At 45.7% G+C, this 25866-nt stretch overlaps 1 protein-coding gene across 3 annotated transcripts in view; it reads left to right on the forward strand.

The window, feature by feature from the left end:
- ASTN1 (astrotactin 1) overlaps positions 1–25866 on the forward strand; it is a 323626-nt gene that overhangs the window by 137903 nt on the left and 159857 nt on the right. For 2 of the 3 annotated variants that reach the window (XM_029231191.1, XM_029231192.1), the window contains exons 3-7: positions 15343–15736; positions 17148–17294; positions 18353–18460; positions 23034–23183; positions 24166–24333. In XM_029231191.1, the coding sequence (XP_029087024.1) occupies positions 15343–15736; positions 17148–17294; positions 18353–18460; positions 23034–23183; positions 24166–24333 (967 nt within the window). Of the gene's footprint in view, positions 1–15342; positions 15737–17147; positions 17295–18352; positions 18461–23033; positions 23184–24165; positions 24358–25866 lie in introns of all 3 variants that reach the window. The other variant, XM_029231190.1, reaches the window with a different exon arrangement.

Genomic DNA, 25866 nt, shown 5'->3' on the forward strand with positions numbered 1-25866 from the left:
ATCCAGACATTTTTCACCAGCATTCATGCTACATGCTGCCTTACCCAGAAAATATCATTTCAGCTCACTAGGGTTGCAGAGGAGAAAGACCGTTATTTCACTTATGAATCATCCACACAGATAGTGCATTTTATTATCTGGGAACAGAAGGATCTCAGTCTTCCTATTCATTCTTTTGCCCAGGATCCCCCTTTCTGCACTCTCCTGTTCAGTGTCCCTGTACCTGTCATGGCCATGGCATTGTCCCCTTGTGCCTTCCACTCCTCTCCCTGTGTATGTGTTCAAATCCTACCTATCTTTTACGTCCTCCCTCAAACATCTCCCCCTGGCCACCTTCCCCAATCTCTTCACCAGAGACCATGCCTGCTTCTTGGTTTCCTATGGCCAGGCCATCAGGGAAGATTTCTCTGAGCCTCTCTCATGGCTGGTATCTATTTCTACCCAGTGTGTTAGTATTTTGATGAGTCTTTTCTTCTCTACTAGGTTCCTAAATGGCAGGATCTGGTCTAAGTCTGATTCATCTTTATATTTCTTACAGCTACCAGCACAGCGCTTCACACAAGAAACATCCCCAGTTGGTGTTTGTGGAATGAATATTATTTGTTTGTATCATGTTTTTTCCCCCTTGGTCCTTACATCTGTCTCTTTCTCCAGCCCTGGCTTCTCTCCCTCAGGCTTCTGACTTACAGATCTGTCTGTCTGGATGTCCCACGTGCACTCCGAACAACATAGAACAGATGAAATGTATCATCTATCTTCCCCACCACCCTCTCCACTTCCTGTGTTCTCTCCTCGCTTGGTGCAAGGACCATCAGCATGGTTACCCAGGTCAGATCCCCTTTCCTCCCTCTCTGTCCTCATTCAATCCAGCACCAAGCTCTGCTCATTTGATTTTCTGAAAGTCTCTAGAATCCCTCTCTTCCTTCCCTCCCCACCACCACTGCTGATGCAGGCCCCCATCACCTCTCAGCTGACTGCTGCATGGGTTATCCACCTGTTCACGCTGCCTTCTGATACCATCCCCTCAAAACTCCCCTCTCACTACCACCGGGCTGTTCCTAGTAAAATCCAGCTTCGACCATGTCACCTTCCTGGTAAAATGCCTTGAGTAGTTCCTCACTCTGAAGGGTAAATTCCAAGATGTTGAACCTCTCATGATCTGACCCTTCTCTTCCATCACTCCTTAGTGTCCACTCTCCATTCTAGGCACACTGACCAGCTCAGTCATCTTTCCTGGACCTCCTTTGTTGTTTAGTTCATCTGTGATTTCACTAGTGCCATACTTTTGGTGTAAAATGTCTCTTGTCTCCTCCAAGTGGGGTCGCTTTTAATGCCTCTTTAAAATTAGTCCATAGGGCTTCCCTGGTGGCACAGTGGTTGAGAGTCCGCCTGCCGATGCAGGGGACACGGGTTCGTGCCCCAGTCTGGGAAGATCCCACATGCCATGGAGTGGCTGGGTCCGTGAGCCATGGCCACTGAGCCTGCACGTCCAGAGCCTGTGCTCCGCAACATGAGAGGCCACAACAGTGAGAGGCCTGCGTACTGCAAAAAAAAAAAAAAAAAAAAAATTAGTCCATGACTTTGCCTAGGAGGCATCCCTGGGCCCCCTCCCTCTAGGGTGGGTGCCTGCCAGTGCACGCTCTGGTGCATATTCCTGCCCTAGCCCTCATCCCTGCAGGGGCCTGCCTTCACTGAGTGTGATCTCCTAGCTAGGAGGGATCGTGTATCTCTGTATCCCAGCCAAGGGCCTGGCCGAAAGAGACTCTGGGAATGAACAGACGACCCTGTGGGGAAGGCCGAGCAAGTCTGCCACCATAGAAAGCTGAGGCTCAAAGAGGCCAAAGGGCCGAATGATTGGTGAGTGGCACTGCTGGGACTGGGGCCCAAGTGCTCAGTCAGGGCCGCTTCCTCTGTGTTGCAAGGCCTTTGGTGGAATGTTCTGCTCAGGGCTCCTCTCTGGTCGTTGGGGTCCCTTTCTCTCCGCTAAACCCTCACCTCTCTTCCTCTCTCTGCATAGTCGTGGAAAGGGAACTTAGGGAAGACTGACACACGCACCAGAGCTGGCCAGGTCACAAGGCCATCTCTCTATATATATCTGTATTAAAATTTGGTTTAATTGACACTAAGCAAAATCACTGTGAAAGATCTTCAGAGTGAGAACTTCAGCAGTGAGTGTATTACATGGCATGACATGAGGACCGAGGTGGTACCACCTGGTGTTATACAATGAAGAGGCCTCTCCCAGGACCTGCAGACTCGACAGTCCCTGACCCAGACTTCTGGGAAAAGCCAGGCTCCCAGGAATAAAAAAATCTGGGTTTTTTTGTTTTTTCCCTGTCCTCAGTGGCTGTGTTCATACCTCTGCAGTTTGCAGCCACAGTGCCGTGACCCCATCAATTGTAAAGTGTGCCAAGTGAATCTGATACTAATCATAGGTAAAGTGCTGAAATTTGTGACTGGTTTCCTTTTATTCCATTAGAGTGGAGTCAGTGTTATAAATGACCTGTAATAAGGTCATTCTCACTCAACTTGTATTCTGGTACGGCTTCTTGACTGAGAGAGAAAAAAATGGAGTGGCTGGTGCTGGTGCTGGTGCTGGTGCTGGGAGTACATCAAACCCTCGGTGTGCCTGTGGGATCTCCCCAGGGTACAGCCCGCATTTGTCGTGGTGTGGTGGCAGAGAAAACTGTTCACATTGTTGGTCCTGACAGTGTTTGGCCCTCTTGCTAAGCCAGATTTAATTTCTCCAACTACAGAATGGAGTGAACGAGAACTTCTCCATCCTACCTGCAGTCACTCTGCAGAACTAGACATACAAATGTAAATATATACACACATAAATACAAATAATGCTTATATTAATAAAAACAAAAATCAAGGCTTTAGTTTCTAAGAAAAGGGACTTTTTTACACTATTCTTTTTGTAAAACACATATATCGTTCTTCTTATAATTAGGTGCTAAACCGATGTTTTAAAATGTGATAACAAATGTCTTTGACATCTCTGATGATGAGACTGTATTCATGCAGAGCTCTGTGGAGGACACAAGAACAGTCAGATCACAGGTCAGTTCGTTTTACTAGAAAAGCATCTCTGTCAGCTTAAACGAGCCCTCTGCCATCTCACAATGGCTTGCTAATGGTACAGAAAGATACAAGCTAGAATGAAGTTGCGTAGGTGAGAAGCCATCACGCTTTCTGAAAACACAGCTAATATCCTCTGGTTGGTGGGTCTGTAGCATGGACCTTCCATTCCTCACTCCCTTGGGGTGAGGAAGCAGCCCCCCTACTGTAGCTGACTCCTTCCTGGGAGGCTCTACAGCCAAGGGAGCACCTCAGGGTTGGCCAAGGAGCCAGCTGAGGAGAGCGAAGAGGGCTTCCAGATGGAAGCCTTAATTCTGAGCCGACAGTGTAGATATCGTGCTATTTGTGCTTTATCAGCTTTGCCAAGCCAGCTGAATGTGCCTCCCTGTAATTAATCAAGCAGTGAGCTATTTGCAGTGGGTCAGTTCTGCGCTGGGCCCTCCATTAAGGCTGTGACTGGAGAAAGTTTTAAAGCCATGGTCTCTGCCTGCAAGTCTAGTCAGAGCTATGATATGGGAAACAGCAGAATCAGGGATTAAAGATTAATTAAGAAAAGCTCTTATATGCTTTAAAAATTGGGAGCGAATGCCATATCTGAGAATTGGAGTAATCAAAGTAGGTTTCAGGAAGGAGGGGAACTTATGCTGGGACTTATAAGGGTGTGAAGAACTGAGGTAGGAGGAGGGTGAGGAAGGACGTGTCGGGGAAGGGAGAGGGCAGAGGCGCAGAGATGGGCATAGACAACCCTGTCACCCTATCCTGTTCTCTCTCTGCCCCTCTCTCCCTTACAGTTGAACTGAATGTGAAGATTAGAAAAAAAACTAAATCACTCCTATCAAAAAGTAGAAAAGTGAAACCTCGTGGACGCCATGATCTGCACTAAGTCGTAATGATGTTGCAGGCTGGCTGGGAACAACTTCCACGAGGTCAGGAAAACATACCTGCCCCTGGAACAGGATTATGCATTTGCTGGGGGGATGATGTCTGCCTCATTCAGTTGTCTTGGAAGCGCAAACCCCCGACTGTCTTTGTATCATGTGAGCGTCTCTGGCCAGATCAGGCTGACCTGTGGATGCACTCTGCGTGATCAAGCCGTTGATCAGTAAATCAAAACAATAGCAGAGTTAGGCCTTTTGTCACTTTCCATGGGTGGGATGGGGCAGAGCTGGGTCTAACTTCCAGCTTCCCTTTGCTCTGGCCCGTCTTTGCGGGCAAGCACTGGGCTTGCATCCAAGGTCCTGGGATGTATAACTAACATCTGGCCGGGAACAAAGGGAGCCGTGGTCAGCTAGTGAAGAAATCAAGCTTACAGGTGACAGGTTCTCTACTTCACCTCATCACCTCCCCCTCCAAAGCCCCGATATAAGAAAGAAGTCCTGGAAAACCAGAAGAACAAAGCTGACAGCACGCAGAGACGGGTGGGTGGGAGGCCAGCGAGGGAGGAGGCAGGGAGTTGTTGTGTGTGCATGTGTTTTAAATTAATGATGGGAAGGATTTGAAGACTTGTACAATGACTTTGCCAGGGAAAATGTAATTAGCCGAAGACAACATGCTGCTGATGTTGGAACCGGTGGTTTAATGAAGCCTCCTGCCCTAATGAGAACGTCAGTGTCTTGCTCGGAGATTGCCGTCACAAAGAGGGCCTCTTCTCCAGATTTTGTGCTTGATTAGTTCCAGAGAAAAATTGAATTGTAATAATTTTTTTTTTTAACAGGGAGAAACAAGAGCCACAGCACTTAGTGTATGGCCCAAGAGCAGACTCTTGACTGTCAATCTTCCCTCCCACTCCCCTCTTTGGTGTCAGACAAAGCTTGCTGGCAAGGAGTGAGGGGCTTGGAGGGAATCTTAGCATGTGAAACACTAATTGTGTTCGTAGGTCAGCGTCTCCCCCAGTCCTTAATTCCCTTGCCTGTTCCTTTGCTACAATTCTTCAGCTCTATTATGCATATTACTTGGTGCCAAGATTGAGTCACAGCTTGAGTGTTACAAGAGATGTGACCATGGATGCCCGTTATTCTCCTTAGCAAGGTGGGTCAAATAAGTTACAGGTTAGAAGAGCTTTATGAGCAGAAAGCCATGAATAAGAGTTTTGCTAACCTCTGTATTTGATCAGCATTAAATGACTTGCATTGGGAGTGACCACTATCATTGTTAGGGCCCTAATGCAAAACATGACCTGCAGGGGTTCTCCTACCTTCTCCAAATCTGTTGGCCAGCAGTCTTTTGGGTGACCTGACTGATGCAGGTTCTAATTTCCCTGAAAGTGTTCAAGTCCCACATTTTCTCCCCAGCCTATCTTCTACATGTGTTGTTGTATTATGGAACACATCTAGTGTTCCTCTTAGGGCTCTGACCCCAGAACAAGGGCTTACAGGCAGCAAAGAGACCTGAGTTTATGTGCAAGTGTGGCAGGCTATTCTCAAGGAGATAGTTGAGCATCTGTGCCTGTTGACCCTAAAGGCATTTGATTTCACTTAGAAAACATCCACCCAAGAACAGATATCTCCATAAGTTTTCTCTTCCCATGTCGAAACGACCGCCCAGTAAGTCTGGCCGCCCTTGGCACAATTAAATTATTGCTTAAAATTATGCACTTGGTCAACCCAGTGATTACATTAACTGATCAGCTTAATTGAAGAAGACTGGGGGCATCTGGGGCAGGCAGTGAAGACAGTATTGAGTGTAGACATTTGAGAATCCTTACTTGCATAACCCTAAGAGTTAGATATAGGAGCAAGACCACCAGGGCTTAATTTGGAGAAGATGGGAAGTTGGGGAATTGCAGCCCAGGCTACAGTGGTGGGTTCCTTTCTACTCAACAAGGTCATAAGATCAGTGGTTGGGTCTTTGTTTGAGCAAATTATGTAGCCCCCCTGATCTCCTGTTTCCTCACCTAAAAAATGGAAATGGTAATTCCTACTACTTATATTTATTGGTAGGATTAAATAAAATGATAATGGTAGTTCACCATTCACTGTGTTTGGCACACGGTATAGACTTTACAAATGGTAGTTATTATTTCTCTTCCATTGTGCCGATACTATAGGAATAAGACTGTGTGTGTAGAATTGCAGAATGAGGCAAGAATTCAGGGGAGGAATTAAGCATATGTAATGGGATTGCTATAGGAGCTGAGAAATGCTTTTGTAGTGGTATGTAGCCTCTGAAATCTTTGCAAAGCTAACCGTCAGCTCTGTAGGATTGTCACCTCTCCCAATACAGACACTGTGCCATTGGAGGGTCTACTGTGAAAGAAAACCCTGGCAGGGCTTCTGAATACTTGACTAGACCCTGCCACAGCAGACCTCATGGCAATCATAATGATAAAGTTGGACCTCTGTTTGTGGGACAAAAATATGGTCAAGGCCTGCACCTATGTGAAGGGCCTTCTACCTGTCCCCTCGCAGGCATCTCCTGGATTATGCAGCCTTTAAAGGTTCATCTCAGTTTTTAGCTGGGGAGGAAAAAAGACCTTTAAAAAAAAAAAAAGACCTGGTTCAGAGAGAGATATTGATGAATATGTGCCCAAATCAGGGAAATCTTGACATCTTGACACTTTCTCCGTTTTATTCCCAACTTTTTTCATCTGAAGTCATTGGAATTTCCACAGGTCATTGGAATCCCCACAGGGGTCCTGCACAATGTCTGCCCTCAGTTGGTTTTCATTTGCTCAGCGCCAGCTGCTGCCCACAGAGCTGTTAGGTCTCTGAGACCTCCTCTCTTCCCCTTGGGCTGGGCTACCTGACGTTTGGGGAGCTGGGAGGAAGAGGGTTTAACAACTCCATTATGTTCAGAGAGAAAGAGGGTTAAAGTCTAATGGTCATTAGCATATACCGTGCCAGCTGCCTCTTCTGTTACTTGGTTCAATAATTCCCTTAATGCTTGGTCCTAATGGAGCAGATTATTGTTATTATTTTACTTCATTGAGATCACCTACTGCATAAAAACAAAGAGGAAAGGGGGAAAATAACGTGGCCAAGAATAGGCATGGAGCATTATCCAGCTGGAGATATTTATTTATTGGCTTCATGCTTGGCTTGTGAAGTTCTGAAGGGCTGGTGCACATGGTCCGTGGAGGGAGCCTGTCTCACGCAGCTCTGCCCATGGGTTGCTGAGACAGTGACCTGGCGTGCTTTTGCTTCCGAGTGGACCCGTTTATCTCCCAGCCTGCCTGTCATGCACAATGTACACATTTGTGCACGTGCATGCACGCACATACCCACACGATGGGTCACACGTGGGGCCAGCCTCTTAACGTAGTACTGATTGCGGTCCCATCCATAATGTCTGACTAAGCAGGAGCATCTCTCAAAAATTTTCTAAGTCTACATCTAGAGGGAGTGGAGGACCTCAGCTTTGCCTCTGTTGCCTGATTCCTCACGGCTCTCTCACTCTGCAACAATCTAGGCCAGTCTTTGGAATTAGGGGATCCAGTAGGGTAGCCTTGGGCCCGGAAAAGCCAGCCGTGGCAAGCTGCTTCTGTCACCCTGCTTCGTCCAGCTCCACTCGACCTCAGCCTTCTCATTAAGGCAAACGGCAGGTTCCCCAAGGTACTAGTGATCAGAGAGCTCTGAGCTCCTTATGCACAAATGTACTCCCTTGCTTTTACTTTGGGACAGCAAAGTCAAGCCTCAGAGGTAAGAAAAATCCCAAGAACTAAAAAAGCAGCTCTATAAAAAGAACCTGAAAGAGGACAACTTGAAATAGCCCAGGCTGGCTCCAGCATGCTAGACTCTAGCCACTTTCCCTGCAGAGCTTCAGGCTCTCATTAGCTGAAACTCCTGAAGCCTCACAGAGAAGTTGAAGACAAACTTCCCAGATTAAAGAAGAAAGACAGTGATCAAACCTAACAGAATCAAAACTTTTAGACCTGGGAAAATAAAAAAAAAATTAAAAGCTATAAAGTTGAGTTTCCTCTTGAGAAGAACTTCATGCTCATAGCCTCCTTGGGTTGGGAGGGCCCTCTGATGTCAAACTGCCTAACGTAGGGAACTCTTGATCTTAGAGTTTTTCTCTTGCTTATATATGGAAGGTTGCCTGGTCCCTATCTTTACCCCCCAAATGGCATTTTAATGAGAGATCTTGTGGGGACATCCTGTGTCTTCCCTACGCTTTGGATATTTGGACTTAGAAGGGTGGGGATGGGGTTCTGAAGCATCTCATGGCAGCAGGCTCCAGTGAGAGGCTAACCAGGCAGGGCAGGTCTGTCCCCTGCCAGTGGGATGTGCAATTCACGTCAGAAGCCCCAGAGGAATGTTGAAGCCTCTTAATCAGCATGGTGGCCTGTGGCAACTGGAAAGCATTTCCACACGATTAAAGACATCAGCAAACCCCCAAGGGGAGGTAGTGTTCCTAATAATTTATAAATTGCACCCACTACTTAATAGGCTTAACCTGTAGCTTTTGTCTTCCATCTGGGAAGGAGATGGGCAGAGGATAATGGATTTCTATTCACCAGCCACCACAGAAAAGAGAATTTGCCAGAAGAGCAAACCAAGGGGCTTTCTCTTCTAGTTTAGGGACTCCTGGCAGTAAAAGGATCCTCAAGGTCAAGAATGTGTTAATACAATTTCAATGACATCTTCTGATTTCCGAGGCCTATTGTGCCTTTGGGGAAGCAGGTGGGTCTGCTTATCAGGGCTGCGTTGGCTAAGCTGGAGTTGATAGCCTGCCTCTGAAGGATCAGTTCCTTGGTCTGTAGTTGCTGGCATTACTGGGCAAGCAGAGCTCACAAATATTTTTTCCATAATTAGTTTACCAGTTGAGAGCTGTTTCCAGTTTGACAGGTATCAGTGTTATAATCAGGAAGTTTCCAATTTGGAAGAGTCAGTGCATTTCTTTTAATCACTTCATTTGATAGATGAAGGCCTGGGGTAGGTTCATAGAGGCTGTGCAACTTGCACAGAGTTGTTCCGGTTAGCTCTGCTATTTTATGGGTGACCTACATGCTATTAGAAACTTACTACAGTTTTCCACGGGGCTCAGAGAAACGTAGGATTGGATGGGACCTTGAAAATCATCTATTCACCTCATCCATTCCCTACCCCTGGGATATTTGGATCTAGATTAGAAAGTGAGCAGCATTGCCATATGGGCTTACACAGTTTTTCTCCTCTTGGTCTGCCTTCTCTGAAAGCTGGAGAGAGAGAGAAATGATCACTGTCATATGTGAGACAGGGCATTTGCCCTAGACCTTTGGGCTTTGTTATTGGGGAAAAATAGGTGACAGGCCACCAAACTCGTGTGTTTTATTCTTAGTTTTTAACCACCATTTAATTCCTTTAGGAATAGAATTTGAATTCAGTGTGTCCAGTGCCTTGAGGGATAATTAATTATGTCTCAGATTCACTCTTCTGGTTACTCCTAGGGCAGAGCTAAGCTTTGAAATGTGAGTTGATTGATTGTCTGCAGCCACTTGACAGATGGTAGCCAGAAACATAATCTCAGCTTTTCCGCTTCTCTGCCAAGGGTTCGCAAAACCCAGGTGACTCCCTAAACTTTGGTGAAATTTGATAAATCTGGATTCTTTTTGTTGGGATTTACCGATCATATGGCAATGATTTGGGATAATGGAAGGGTTTTACTGGCCCCTGACGTTATAGGTTATACCTAGAGTATAACCTCCAGTCCAAATATCTTTACCTATCACAGTTTCTTCTGTTATAAGAAAAGTTATGGCAGGCTATTTCCAGTCCTTGTGATCTGTTTTTATCTTCCTTTTGTGCCTATGTTTACCTTTAAAAACCAAATTATAGAGATTATTTTCTCTAACTCAAAGGTAAACCCCATGAGATCAGGACCTATTCCTTTATTATTCACTGCAGTATCTGCACAACAGTGACCATAAGAAAAATGCCTCTCTAAAGTGAGTAAATATCTGTTGAATGATTGAGTCATGAATCAAATGGATGAGTCACGTAAGCAACTGACATATAAGCTTTGCCTGCAGGCACACAGATGATGTCCATATTGAAAGATACTCAAAGTTGACCTCCCCTTCTTCCCTCCCTCCCTCCCTTCCTCTTTTCCTCCCCCCCTCCCGCCCTCCCTCCTTTCCTCCCTCCCTTCTTTCCACCCTTCCTTCCACAGTTGTTGAACACTTAACTTCATGGAAGGCACTACTAGGATTGACCCTGGAACTTAGCATCCTCTGCTCTCATGAAGTCTATAATCTAGTAGATGAGATGAACAAGTAAATCAGAGATAAAAGTACTTGTGGTTAGTTATGTGGAAGGGTTCTATGGGTGGTTCAGTGATATAGGGAAGAATTGGCTGAGGTTATGTCACTGAACTGACTTCAAAGGACAAGTAAGGGTTAGCTAAGGGAGTGAGGAATGACCCAGACCCAGGATGAACACACAGGTCAGATAATGAGGCAGTCTTGTGGTTGGCCTGCATGACTGGGATGAGCATAAAAGGGAAATCTGCCTAGAACTTTCTATCCCTGAACAATCACCATCAGTGCTATATAAAACATTGTTACATAAATATTACAAAATCTGCAAATTATCTGACAAACCTCATACTACTCTCTCAGGTAAGTGCCCAAAATGTCAGTTTCATGAGAAAATAAAAGCTGATTTCATTTGTTTGATCTCTGTTAAAGCCAGCAGAAATGATTTATTGATTTTTTTAAAGAAAAAAATATTTTTAAATACCACTTTTTGCAAGCATCTTATTAATAGATGTGGAGATTTCATATACCCCAAACATACTTGTAGATACAAAAATTTTAACAGTTTTGACGAAAATAAATAGAATAATCAGAAAACTCATGAAAAGATGAATAAAGAGCAAAAAATTACATGTCTTGCTGTCAGTGTTATTTTATTAATGTTCAAAGTTTGCATTTTGTTACTTCTCACTTGGGTCCAGATGTACCTTAATGGGTTTTCTGTTTGTTTTGTTTTGCCATAAAAATTCAAGTTAACACATAAATGAAGCACATACTCTGAACGCAGCTAGGGTAATGCAGAAGCTCAAAGCAAGGTGTAGGTGTAGGAAGAACTCCTGTGCACTTCTGTAAAGCCTGGGAGATCACATTGCCCACTGCGTTTGTCAGTATGCTCACGTTCACATGCCAGGTGGAAGTCTATTTGAATGGGGTTGAATGCTTAGAGGAAGTTTGTTCCTTCCAACAAACTTTCTTTTCTTTTTTTTTTATTAAATATAGTTGGTTTACAATGTTGTGTTAGTTTCAGGTGTAGTAAAGAGATTCAGTTGAGTATATATTATTTCAGATTCTCTCCCATTATAGGTTATTATAAGATATTGAATATAGTTCCCTATGCTATACAGTAGGACCTTGTTGTTTATCTGTTTTATATATAGTAGTTTGTATCTGCTAATCCCAAACTCTTAACTTATCACTCCCCCCCTTTCCCCTTTGGCAACTATAAGTTTACCAACAAATTTTCTTTTGTCAGACAAGAACTCGCCTTGCTCTTTTCACTTGATTATTAGGAAGCTCCTAGCCCTTCTTGGCCTAGGCTTTCTTTCCATTCATCGGCCACCTCTTGGTTTCATTAGGTTATTTGAAAGAAAAATCCTAGAGCCTCTGTGAGTTCACTGGAACTGCTTAAAATCTCCAATGGAAGTAGAAGGGTTAAAAGTAATGGTAACATCAAAGAACAGTGGTTTATCACAGGAATGCAAAAGCAATCGAATTTGAGCACTGGATTTGAGTCCTCACCATAGACGGAACATTATCAAAGTCGCTACACCCATGCCTTTTCCCAGTATAGTGGAGGCCCTATACATAAAGTTCCCCTACCTACTCCCTCCTCACTGGATAGAGCAGATAAGCAGTCCAGAGGTATTTGTGTGTAGTGATTTTACAAATTATTATTATAACATATTATTATTATTAAATAATATTACAAATTAATATCATATAACTTATGTATATTATTATTTCGATAGTAGTCCACAACTAGTAAGTCATAACAAAGTGTTGTGACATCTGCCGTCATTTTGGGTTATAGAAGCAGAGAGACTATTCCACAGTTTGAGTGCCTGAGAATGTTTCTTCATATGCCTGTGCTGTTTCACCTGATGGCTGGAGCTCATTATTGGTAACTGATTATTAAAAAACTGAGATCGTCTGGAGTCAGTGACTCTAAGCAGAGGGAATGTTTTGCTAAAGCAATAAGAGCTGCTAAATGAACTGGCTTAGCCAAACAAAAACTTGTATTCTAGCTCCCTATGAGTTGTTATTTTTTTAAAAAAATTAGCATAAAATATTGCTAATTGAGTGTCTACGCCCCTACATGGTAAAGGGGACTTCAGATGACCCTAACAAAACCGTACCCTGAAAAGAGCAGTGGAAGAGGATCTGGGTGTAGAACCGGTTCTACACTGTCTAGTTTTGTAGTTTCTCTGGGCCTTCATTTCTTCAGAAGAGGAGGGGCTGAGTCTAAAGATTTTCACTGGATCTCACAGTTGAGAGGGAACACAGATTTCTCTGTCGAAATTCAACTAAACTGAGAGTCTAATGGTATCCTCCAGGCATGTAGTGGTGTGTGAGGCACAGTCTTATTTTAGCACAGAGACCTTGAAATGCATCTGCTGTCTTTGCCCTGCCTACTAACCTTGAGTAGGACGCTTGAGTGGGTGCTTGGTGCAAGGTCCTTTGTTTACGATAGTGTCTCTTTGTCAGCTAGATGTGCACTTTGAGTAGTTTCTCTTTTTCCTTCGAAAGGTGAGGATGGATTCAGGTGGAATTACCCATATTCTCCTACTCTATCCTTTTAAAATTCATGAGATAGATGCCAGGGTGTATATGTCTCCAGTGAGCGAAGCTCACTCGGGGTGACTGCAGCCTAGTAGTTAAGAAGGTAGGCTCTGGAGTGGGAGTCATTTTGGCCCCATTCCAGTCCTAGGATTCATTTGCTGTGTGACCTTGGACAAGTTATTCGGCCTCTGTGCCCTAGCCTTTTCAAATGTGAAATGGGGAAATAGTTGACCCTACCTCTCGGAGTGTAGAGCATTTGGGGCAAATGTCTGATACAAAGTAAAAGCCCCATTAACAGACCACTGTCGTTGCTTTATTCCTGTGTAATAAGGGGCATGAACCTATGGCCTGGATCTTATCACAACCCCGTTGTGAGCAACTGAAGGAGAATCAGAAAGGAAGAGTGGAAGGGGCGCCTGAAGACCTCTCTCTGAGCAGGAAGGATGGTGCTTAAACCATTCCCGGGAGATGGATGTTTATGCTCCCCTTACAGCTCTTTAGGGAATAAAATTACCTCGAGCTTTCACTTGCCTAATTCAATGTCTGACATCTTCCCTGGCTCGGGAAGTTATTCTTTCTGTGTGGCTTAATTACCTTTTTTGCAGTTTCAGTTTGGGATGAAGGAAAGTTAGTGGGTCTGACTCTGAGATAAAGGGTCTGCCGAAAAACCACTGGGTTGGACTCAAGCACTCATTCTCAGCAAACGGGTGCAGGGCTCAGGTCTGCCCTGTTGAGGTGCCCCAGGGACTCTCTGTGCACATCTGCAGGGCGGCCAGGAGGGAGGGACCATGGACGGCAGGGGCGGCACTTATCAGGGACCTAGAATGCTTGGCTCTGGACTCCCACCCCCACTGTAACCTGAGCAGCTTCATATTCATGCTTTCTCTGTACTTGCTTGAGAGATTTCACCAGGAGAAAGGGTTATGCGGATAAAAGAAAAATTTGAAAACCTGGAGGCCAGTGTATGTCTCCAAAAAGCCACCCGACATGACAGGTCACTTGACAGCTGACTCGGTTACTTCTTGTCTCAGCTCCTCTGAGCTGCCTGTTGGAAAGCAGCAGCATCCTGTGTGTGAGTGCGTGTGCACGTGCTCACAGTGATGGTGGGAGAGGGAGGATAAATGGGAAAATTTACAGGGAGCGGAACTTTATAAATCTAAGATATAATTATTATGAGACTGGAAAAAGCCCCCTCTAATATACTCAAGGGAGTCATCTTGACCCAGCCTTGTGTGGGCGAGCCCCTGGGAATTAATAGAGGGTTTTCACCTCTAGCCTATATGATGGGGTGACAGTGATTGTAGCCCAAGATTGAGAGCAGAACCATTTGGCACATGCCCACCTAATGAAATAGGTTTCAAGAGGTATTGACCAACATAAAGGGAGTGAATACAGACTGTGCAGGGGAAGATTTATGCCCACTGAGTGCTGTGCAGCAATGGGCTTGTAAGCCCTTCCCTCGAAACACTGCCCTGGGCACACGTTAAGGCGAGGCATTCAGCCTCGCTGAGCACTGCATCCTCATCTCTGACGGGCAGCTTAGTTGTGTTCAGGCTTTTAAGTAATGGCCTCAGAGGATGGCCTTGGAGCACCAGAAGGTTCAGAAGGAAACTCCGCTGCCAGCCTGAGTCCAGGACAACATGGGTCTCAGTCCCTTCTCTTGAGCTTAGCAAGAATGGGAACATCACTCAGGACTGTGTGAGTGGGAGAAGGCTGTCTCCTAAAGCAGCAGTAACCCCAAAAGTCATGTTCAAATGATGAGATTTCTCTGCACACTTGGTTGTAAGTTCCTGACGGATGTAAACTTCTCTTCGGATGGGTCTCTGGTTTTCTCCTGCTCGGGCAGTTACTCTGATGGAGACATTTAAGGTTAGGCTGACAGCCTTGACTCCCTGTGATACAATCTATTAGATGTGTTACATAGTTACCTAACTTAGTACTTACACTGCCCTGTGAGGGTAAGTGGTATCTTTTCCATTATACAGATGAGGAATCTGTAGTATCTTCTCTCTTATACAGAATCTGAGGTCTCGAATTTATAGGACTTGCTGATGGTTGGTGGAGGCAGAGTTAGAATCTATATATGATTGATTTTAAGATATGAAAGAGGAAGAAACCAGATGCCATCCCACTGCTAAAAATTGGCCTGAAACCAGCTTTACATATAGCAGATCTGCCTTAAAAAACCCTCTCTCTTATTTCTGCAGCTGAAATTACACACACACACACACACAATCACAAAGACTTCTTTCTTCTTCAAATTGTTTGCTAAGCCAGAAGCAGCCGTGGATCACTTGAAATGATGCACTAATCATCCCAGTTCCATTTTTCTTTCACCCTGATCACCGATCACAGCACACTGTCCCTTTACTGCTGAGTGATGCTTGCTATAAGCACTTACTGCACCTAAGTGAATGAATGAATTAATGGGTGAGTGATGGATGGTAACAGCGGGAGGGGTGAGACCCCTTGGTGGGATGAGCTCACCCATCTTCCTGCATCCACCTGCTGTCCTCTCTTCCTAGGGTGGCATGATAGCGCTGTTGCTGTCCATCTTGTGCCTCGTGATGATCCTGTACACTCGCCGGCGCTGGTGCAAGCGCCGCCGGGTCCCCCAGCCCCAGAAGAGTGCCAGCGCTGAGGCTGCCAATGAGATTCACTACATTCCTTCTGTGCTGATCGGCGGGCATGGGCGGGAGAGTCTGCGCAATGCCCGCGTGCAGGGCCACAACTCCAGCGGCACCCTGAGCATCCGGGAGACACCCATCCTGGATGGCTACGAGTACGACATCACTGACCTGCGCCACCACCTGCAGAGGGAGTGCATGAACGGAGGGGAGGACTTTGCCAGCCAGGTTACCCGCACCCTCGACTCCCTGCAGGGCTGCAACGAGAAGGCAGGGATGGACCTCACGCCAGGTGGGTGCCTCGGTCCTTGTCTCAGGGCACTAGAGAGTGGGTAGGGAACAGCTGTTTTCTAATTTCATGGCTGGTTGTCATACATAATGGGATGTGCCAGTGCCCTTTCCCAGGTGGGCAAGAAGCGTAAGCATTTTCCTGAGATGATGGGAGCCATTTTCTAATATACGAAATCAGAAGAACAAGGGTAACTTGGATCCCTCTCCACTTCCACTTTGCACTGGAAGTAGAGGTACTTTTACATCCAACAGAAGAGTGGGTTAGAGGCTTTTTCATATATAATGAGCAATGCTCGGGAAAATAGGGATGTAGCAGAAAAGATCAGCGTGTGTGTGTGACATTTTTGTATATGGTATGTTTGTGCGGGCAATTTAATTTTCCATTGAAGTGGAGGGGACAGAGGTATCTTTCTTTTCTATGATTCCTGACACTTTGGCCTGGGGTGTTTTAGTTGTGTTGTGTTGCCCATACCTCTGTGGTCTTTACAAGGGATGTACTTCTTCAAAGAAAATAAAGGAATACGATCAAACTGTTTGACCTCAGATGCTTTGTGCATCTATGAGACACTGGGTGGAAGAGACTTGGATCTAATGTGGCTGAACAAGACCAGAGTCGGTAAAATGCAGAGAGGAAATGACTGTACTTTTCATTTATAGCCTATCTCTCATACTTCTATAAATAACAACTATCTGTAGATAAAACCCCAAGACAATGATCCTTCAAGGAACTGCCCAATTATCTTTGAAGAAGACATTTTTGAAACTGAATATTGCTTAAGATATGTGGACTTTCTGTGGGGCTTGAAATCACATCATAGAGGTTTCCATTCTGCTTGTTATCTAGAGAAGATCCTATGACTAGGCATGTCTTAATAAGGTTTAAAGTCTAGACATTCCTTGAGACTAGGGGATGTGTCTTCAATATCTCATGTATTCCATAGCACCTGCCATAGTGCTAAGCCCACCAAGTAGCCATATGATTAGAGACTCAGGGAGTAGGCAGATAGCACAAATATGTGAGAGAGCTGGATGTCAACAACAGGGAACGGAGCAGACTGGGATGAAAGAGAGGGGGCAGGTTCCGCCTGAATGCGCTCAAATTCAAATTTCTGTGAAACTCTGTGCTGACCAAAGGAAAGAAATCTGCAGTCTGTATCTCACCGAACGGCCACACGTGGTGACCCTATCAATACAGAATTGGTTGAATTGGATTTCCTTTCTTCACCCCTTCTCTCATAACTCTGTAGTCCCCTAGAAATCAAAAAGAAGCATTTCAGTCTCTGCCAGTGTCTCACTTTAAAGCTTTCATATTTAAGTTTCTGTGAAACCCCATGTACTTGGTTCATGCAGATTTCCTTGCTCTCACTTTCTTTGGCCTTTTAAAGTTTCTGCCTTGGCCTTTCCTTATACAGGAAGCGACAATGCCAAGCTGTCGCTGATGAACAAGTATAAAGATAACATCATTGCTACCAGCCCCGTGGACTCCAACCACCAGCAGGCCACTCTGCTTTCTCACACCTCCAGTAGCCAGAGAAAGAGGATCAACAACAAAGCAAGAGGTACCCGCGTCTGGTGTTAGGGCTTGAAGGTGGCTTCCTTAATACCAGCAGAGGCAGGGCCGTTAATATCCTTGACCCCCCACTCTCAGGCATCGCTAGAGGGGCTGTGTTTGGTCGCAGTCTTTCTACAGGCCTGTTGTGTGTTACTTAACCAACAAATTTAAATGTATACACACCTTTTGACCAAGTAATTTTAGCAATGAGAATTTATCCTTAGTAAATAATAATTGAACAAGTATGCAAAGATGTGTGTAAAAGGCTGTTCATCCCAACACTGTTTAAAAGAGCAAAAAATTGGAAGTAGCTTAAATGTCCATCAATGGGGAATTGCTTAACTACCTGCACATCTGTCTCCCGTCCAGTGGCTTAAGATGATACTATAGATCTATATTTGTTCATATGGAAAGTTGCCCACCCATCTATTCAATGGGGAAAAATGAGGTTATAAAATAGAAGGTACAGCAGAATGCCATTTTTAAGGGGAACTTAAAAAACCTTTATCTGCTTCTGTATCAGGAAAAAGATGGAGAGTGTATTCATCAAATGTTAACAGAGTCTTTCTCTGACTTGGAGGATTTAGAGGACATCAGCGTTGTTCCTTTTAAACATGTGGGGGTCTTTTGTTTATTCTTTTCTCTCTTTTTCACATTGAATATATATTAATCCTAGAACCAGTTAAAAAATACAATATAGACATTAAGACATACATATGCCCCTTAGGACATAATTCCAGCCTCTATCAACCAGAATCATGACGTGTAATGAGGGAAATTTCCCTTTCTTCCTTTTCCACGTACCGTCCACGATGGTCCTCTCTGGCAGGTGGCTCTCCTCAGTAGGAGCATGGGCTGGGTGGATGTAGGGCTCTAGTGATGGCTGTCATATCGAGGTCTCCTTCTCCAATAAATCTGTGTATCAGGAAGCTCCAATCCCTGTGGCTACTCCTCCCAGATTGTCAGTCACCCTGCTCGTGTTTTCCCCTTGAACTTGCCCAGTGATTTGGTGTCATGAAGACAAAACTGAAGACACTTGTTTTTGCCCTTGTGTTTTCATTACAGCTGGTTCCGCCTTCCTGAACCCTGAAGGGGATTCTAGCACAGAGGCAGAAAATGACCCCCAGCTGACCTTTTACACTGACCCCTCGCGGAGCCGAAGGCGCAGTAGAGGTAGGAAGGATAGAGGGGCAAAGTGGGGTGAGAGGGGCCATGGGGCGGGGAAGGCAGGGAGCTACAGAGGTGCTGGGTCAGGGAGGGGGCTCTGTGGACCAAAGCCAGTGCCCGCAGGAAGAATTCTTGGACCAAACTTGGTGTTTCCTCCTAAGGAAGAAAGAAGAGCCTAGAGTGGAAAATTTCAGAGAATCATCTCTCCCAGATAATGGCACTCTCAAACAAGTTTCCAAGTTGTTTGAAAGGCTATTTCTTGGTCAGAAGACTCTCAATTCCTTCTGGAAGCCTCGGGAGTCATATTTTGCTGTTTAGACACAGGAAATAAAGTTGATAAAGTGTGTTATATGTGAAAAAATGGACAGTATATTTACCCTCGCTTACCCAGCCATCCTGGGATTGAGTGAGGCAGAGCTTGGGGGGTGGGGTAGTTGAGGAACGATCTGTGGCCTGAAAAACATGTGTAGTGGTTTTTGACCTTTAATCCCCTGCCCAGCAGAATCACAGGACTCCCAGGGCCCAAGTCCCCTCCCTTCTCCTAGCAGGGCCCAGGTTGGTTTGTTCATTCTTCTCAGTGTTGATAGAGTTGTCCTTTCACGCAGCCATGGTCTGTGACTCTCCACCCTGATGTTCAGTGGCTTCAGGCATGGCTATTGCAGCTGTGGCTACCAGTGCCTATGACTTTGTGGTCTCACCATCGTTACTGAGGGAGGTCTGTGTTCAGGCACCAAAAAAGCTTCAGCGTTTACTTGCTGTGTGATACTGGATAAAGACAACTTCTCTGAGCCTCAGTTTCCTCACATATTAAATGGGTTAACAATACCTCACGCATAGGGCTTAATTATATTAAAATGTGCCTTTTTGGTGATTGGCAAGGCACTATGAGATCTCTATTGTGTTGCTGTTAGAACTCTCCACAGTGCAGCCTTGGGTTTCTACAGCACTTCATCTTAAAGAATTTTAGACAGGGGCCCCTCGAGATACAATGGAGGATATTTGAGTGATGTCATCTTGTGTGATAGTCAATAACATTTTCCCCAGCCAATAATCAACCAGTGCCGCCCCCAAAAGACACCTACCTTTTGGCTCTCTCCCACCTCCATCCGAGTTCTTGACATACTGAGGAATTCTTCCCAGAGATTGAAGGAAGCCATGTTAATTCCTCAGTTCCAGTTCTGCAGGCTGTGAGTTCTGTCCAGTTCTTCCAGTTCTGAGAGCACTCAGTACAGAAGTTCTTCCCACCACTTTTCTCAAGAGATCAGTGGGGCTCTGGGTTGCCTAATGTCTGGTGCCCCAGTATCCCTGAGGTGACTCTTGATGCTCATTACATATTTATATACAGCAGAGAGTCGTCCTAGGCCCATCCACCCTAGGCCACAGCAAAGCAGGGTGGGCTCTGCTTTAATAAAATCCCGTGTAAGAAAATCTATAGTAATGAATTAGAATGAGTTCCTTTGCAACATAAAATTGTTACTTTTAAATACCAAGTTCTCCTAGTGCATCAACTGTTTATTGCTTTTAACTAGACTGTAAGCTTCTTACGGATGGGCATGTCTAATTTATTTTTCCAAAGTGCCTAGTGAGGGATTTTGCCTATAATAGATGCTTGCCAGTGTTTGTTGAATTGAACGGGATACATCAGTCAGGCCAGCAGGAAATTTTATAACCCACCTGTCATGGGTCAGGCTTTGTGATCAGTAGTAGAAACATGAAAACATGGCACAGTGATAAGACTTAATTTAATAATATAAATAAAGTAAAATGAGTACTCAGAGGAGAGAACAGTTAATTCTACCTGGCAGCAAAAGGAGGCAAAAAGGGAGAAAATAATTAGACTTGGATTATATACAATGCGTAGAATTTCTTGAAAGAGGAAGATCTAGGGGAAGGGCATTTCAGTAGAGGAAAAAAGCAGATACAAAGCCTTGAAGGCACAAAAGAACATGGCATTTTCAAGCAAGTAAAAGGAGTTCAATGTGGTAGTTGTAATCCAGGATTTGAATATGTAGGCACACAGGGATAGGAGGGATGGGGCTGGATAACAGGCTAGAGGACGAGTGCACGCACGATGTTAATGGGTTTGCACTTGGTTCTGTAGGTCAAAGGGGACCACTGGAAATTTTGAAGTCAGGTAGAGATTCTGGATGATGGGTTGATGATGCAGAAGGACCAGAGAGATAAGAGGCAGAGCAGCAAGTCATTTTGCCATCACAGGAGAGCAAGTGCCTGTAAACAGTGACTACACTGTGTGAGAAGGGCTGTAACAGCAGGGTGCACAAGGGCGGGAGGAACAGCAAGGAATGAGTGAGAATCGGTTCTTGAAGGTTTCAGGGAAGTGTTTACAGGGAGATATTGTTTGAGCTGAGACTTGAAGAGTAGGTGTATACCAGGCTGACAAGGTGACAAAATGGCATTCTGTGGAGGAGGAAATAGTATGTGCAGAGTCACAGGGACATAAACAGAGTCACAGGGACATAAACAATAATTGTCTAGTCAGAGAGCAGGAAATAGTTTACTAGAATAAAGCTTCTGGGGCAGCCTGTGGTCTGCTTCGGAAATAAGGCTGGAAGATCAGGAGATCTTCCTTGACTGAAGGACTTAGACCTGACACTTCAGTTGGAGTCATTGAGGGTTTTTTAAAGAGCAAAGCCCTGGTCTGCTCTGCTTCGTGAACGATCCCTCTAAGGCAGCGTGGAGGATAGGTGAGAGCAGGGGGAAGTTGAGGCAGGGAGACTGGGTGGATGGCTGTTGCCATAGTCCAGGGGTGAGATGATAGACCAAGGTAGGGATGCAGAGGATGGAGCAAGAGAAATTTGGGGCACAAAATGAAAAAAGATTTAATGGCATTGGTGGGGGGTGGGGGTGACTTATGAAAAAGAGGGAAGAGATAGACATGATGGCATGTGGGGGCCTGAGGAACCAAGTAGAAGGCGGTGCCATTCGCTGGGCAGTGGAAATGGTAGGGGGAGCAGGGTTGGAAGGAGGGTGAAGAGCCCAGTTTTGGATATCGCATTTGAGTGCCTGAGGGCCGTTCAGGTGGCGGATCTGGGCGCTGCTCAGGCCTGGTATGGGCTGGAGGAAGAAATGTGTAAGTGTGGGAAATAGACTCCGTGTTGAAAGGGTACTAACATGAATAGAAAATCTCCAGGTAGCAAGGGACAGGGGATCCAGAGGCCACCTGCCACCCTGCAATCACTCCCTCCCAGCTATTGCCAACACACCCACTCAGGGGACCTGCTCGCAGAAAAGATGTGTGCAGCCATAGACCACATCTTTTCCCGTGTTCCTGAGAACGGCAATTGCAAAGACTCCACTGGACCCAGAGATTGAATAGTGAATTGTCTAGGGGCTGTAGCCTCACTGGATCTGTGTGTTGATTCCAGCTCCCCTCCTTAGTAGCTGCTTGACCCTGGACATGCCCCTATAGCCTCCCTAACGCACGGTTTCTGTGGGAGCTGCCTCATCATGCTGTCATCGTTAAATGATATGCCCAGGTGTGAGACACGTAAGACACCTGATATGTCAGGTGTAAGGTGCCTGACAGGTAATTACACTTACTCATAAGTGTTAACTATCACTATAAGGTTAATCTCTTTGAGACTTATTTTCCGTATCTATGAAGTGGGTAGTTACTGTACAGACTCATAGATTTATTGTAAGGAAGCAAATCTTTAAAATAGTGTATGTAAAACACTTAGCACGTTGCCAGCCATAATAGATGCCTTTCATTGCTATCAATAATAAATATTAACACAGACTGTAAGAAAATTCCAAAGTATTCATACGTTTTGTCGGCAGCTTGCTTTGCTTTCTTGCTTTCCCACATCTGTTCTGTTTCCATGTGAAAGGTCCCTCTTCTTACTACCATTTTATCCTCTCCACCAAAACCAAACAAACACCCCCAAAACCTCCCTTCTTAGCCCTGTCCCCAGCTACTTGGAAGTGTTTCTTATCCCTCAGCTTTCATATTTTCTCCCTAAGCTTCCATTTATAACCTTACCCCAAGGACTGCAGGACTGGGGAGAGCCTTCTGGTGTGACAATATCTTCTACTTGTATAGAGCAGACGTTCCTTGTTTTCCTCCTTCCAAGCCCTGGACTCTCACCCACAGAGTAGGTGAGAGGTAGTTTGAACCCCAGGAGTGGAGAAGCTGGTTGGTGAGAGCGCCCTCTGTGGAAAGCCATGGGAAGTGCAGGGAGTTCCAGCGTAGGATAAAAGCATTCCCACCACCCTTGAGCAAGAGGTTGGAGCCCTGCCAGGCGAGTAGAGGGGGACAGTGCCCTCCTTTATGATTTCTCTTGTGACCTGGACCAGGAGGCATGCAGAAGACTTGCTCACAGCTGACCATTGTTGACTCTGAGGACCACCAGTGGCCCAGTCCCCTCTGACACCAGGCGATGACATGGTGTTCCATGAGGGTGAAAGCCAATGAGCTCACGCACTAGACACATTTCCCACCTGGGCTGGGTTTGCCAGCTGCCTCCCCTGTTTTCCAGGTTGGGCAGCAAAAGGCCGAGATGGCCCTTCACTACCAAGATTTTTCCCATCAAGTGTCTTGCTTTTGCCTTATTTTCAGTGGGCTCTCCCCGAAGTCCTGTGAATAAGACCACCTTGACATTGATCAGCATCACCAGCTGCGTGATCGGTCTTGTGTGTTCCTCTCACGTCAGCTGCCCTCTCGTTGTCAAAATCACCCTGCACGTCCCCGAGCACCTGATCGCTGATGGTAAGTCCACCTCTGAGGATGCCACCTCTGCCCCTCCCCCGAGAAGAATGTTTCAGGGTAGGCAGGGAAAATATAGACAAGCCAGGGAGCCCTGTTACCTATTAGTGAGGAAAAAATAAACCTGGATAAGAAAGACTTAGGACAAAGTTAGATCGTCCACTGATGAAATCAGAAAGCAGGTTAAAAAAAAAAAAAAAAGAACAGATCACCTCCTCCTTTCTATGCCCATTTCCCATTTCTGTTTGTTTTTAATTAAGCACCTGTCTTTGTGGATAAATGCAGGGCATACTGGCTATAGGTACATAGACACCAAGATTCTCTTAGCCTTTGAATGGGGAAAAGCTAAGTGGAGTAGTAGAATGTTTAAGCGTTAGCCACGTTTCCGTTTGATATGCCTGGTGAGAAATTCCTAATTGCAGTAACTTGCTATGAGCCTAGAACTCTGAAGCAATAATTTACTTTCATCCAGGGGGACCCTGATATAATGAGGGAATAATATACATTCTGAGAGTCCCTGAATTAGTTAAGCCCAGAGCACCTAATTGACTTGTTAATGTCTGTTCTCTTGGTTGCCGTAAGGCTGAAAACAGGTGGGGACTGTCTGGAGTGTTAGAGGGCCTGCTATTTATTTTCATGGCAACTGAAGACAGGCAGCAGGTCTCCGTTCCTTGGACGACTGCCAGGGTCTGATGGAGCCGTGCCACGGCCATCACAGAGCTGCTCTGTCCCTGTATCCCTTGGGTCCACACTAGTAGACATGGGATGGGACAAGGCAGCAGGGGATGATATGGCGGGAGATCCAAGTGTTGGCCGAGTCTCCATCCGCTGATCCCTTGCTCTGTGGCTCGTGGCGGGCCAGGATTGGTAGAAGTAATGACCTCGGGTGGGGGCTAATCTGCAGAGCATCGCTCAGCCTGTCTTCAGTAATGTGTGTGTGTGCTGTGGGCACACACGAGCATGCCTCCTCTCTCTCCCCCTGCAGGGAGCCGCTTCATCTTGCTGGAGGGGAGCCAGCTGGATGCCAGCGACTGGCTGAACCCTGCCCAAGTGGTTCTCTTCTCTCAGCAGAACTCCAGTGGGCCCTGGGCCATGGACCTTTGTGCCCGGCGGCTCCTGGACCCCTGTGAACACCAGTGTGACCCCGAAACTGGTAGGCGGGAGCACCGGGCAGAGGGTAACTGTCAGAGTTCATGCCTCTTGCAACTACCCCTCAAAATCCAGGCCATCCCTCCCAACTGACCCATTACCCCTGGGAGCCGAGACTGTGCAAGCTGGCAGCATGTGGGTGAGCCCCTGAGCTGGCTGGCTTAAAATGTGAGGTCATCTTCTGGCAGAAGCCTTGGAAGCCTCCTAACTGTAGCCCCAAGCCAGACAGATCAGCTCGGGATGACCTCCACAGCCCATGTGCCCTCCAGTCAGGGGATATCAGCCAAGGGGGCTAAACTTTTATGCATGTTTATTGTAGAAAATATGGGGGGCTTCCCTGGTGGCGCAGTGGTTAGGAATCCACCTGCCAATGCAGGGGACATGGGTTTGAGCCCTGGTTCGGGAAGATCCCACATGCTGCAGAGCAGCTAGGCCCGTGCGCCACAACTACTGAGCCTGTGCTCTAGAGCCCGCGCACCTAGAGCCGGTGCTCCACGATGAGAGAGGCCACCGCAATGAGAGGCCCGTGCACGGCAATGAAGAGTAGCCCCCGCTCACCGCAACTAAAAAAAAAAAGCCCACGTGCAGCAACGAAGACCCACTGCAGCCAAAAGTAAATAAATTAATTAATTAAAAAAATGGGAAAATTAGAAAAGCTTATAGAAGAAAATGATAATCATCTATAATTCTATCTCCTGCAGAAATAATTTAAAAATTTTAATGTCTTTCCTCCCTTCCGATCTTTTATCTATGCCTGATTCTTAGAGGCTTGTAAGCACACCAAGTCCAGTAGAGTTTTCTTGATTTTTTTCACTTAACATTCTATCATGGGAATTTTCCAGAACCACTAAATAATCCTCAATAACGTAATTCTAATGGCCATTTGGTATTCCACTGTAGGTCTATATCATAGCTCCTATTTAAATAGTCCCCTATTATTTGACATGTAAGACGCATTAAATTTTTAATTTTTATGAACACTACTAAAATGAATATCTTTCCACATAAATGTAGGGCATGTTTGAAGTTATTTTATTCAGATAAGTCTCGGAAGAGAGATTACTGGGTCAAAGGGTATAGCCATCTTTCAGGCTGTTATATTATCTAGGGGGCCTGGGGCTGCTCTGAGAGAAGGGGTTTGAATTCATACACAGCATGTACTGGGGTGCTCTCAGTGCTTCTTGAGCTCCAAGGCGTATGGATCCTTCATCCCAGGTTGCTTTGCCCTTTCATTGTAGAAGGGGTTCCTCTATGGTAGTCTTTATAAAGACCTATTTCCAGTAGGTTCAGTACCACAGATAGCTCCTTCCCAGAGGAGTGGTAAGATGCCTAAGAAGCAAGGAAGGGGAGGTACTGATGTCTAAGATCCCCAAGTGAAACATTGCTGGAGTCTAGGGCCAGGTCTTCCAGCTCTCTGTACCTCACAGCCCCCCTCCTCCACACACACACACACACACAGACACACACACACACACTCTCTCTCTCTCTCTCACACACACACACACACACACACACACACACACACACACACACACAC

Source organism: Monodon monoceros, unplaced genomic scaffold (genome assembly GCF_005190385.1).
Source record: "Monodon monoceros isolate NGI ecotype Baffin Bay Population unplaced genomic scaffold, NGI_Narwhal_1 Super_Scaffold_18, whole genome shotgun sequence".
Classification (NCBI taxonomy): Eukaryota; Metazoa; Chordata; class Mammalia; order Artiodactyla; family Monodontidae; genus Monodon; species Monodon monoceros.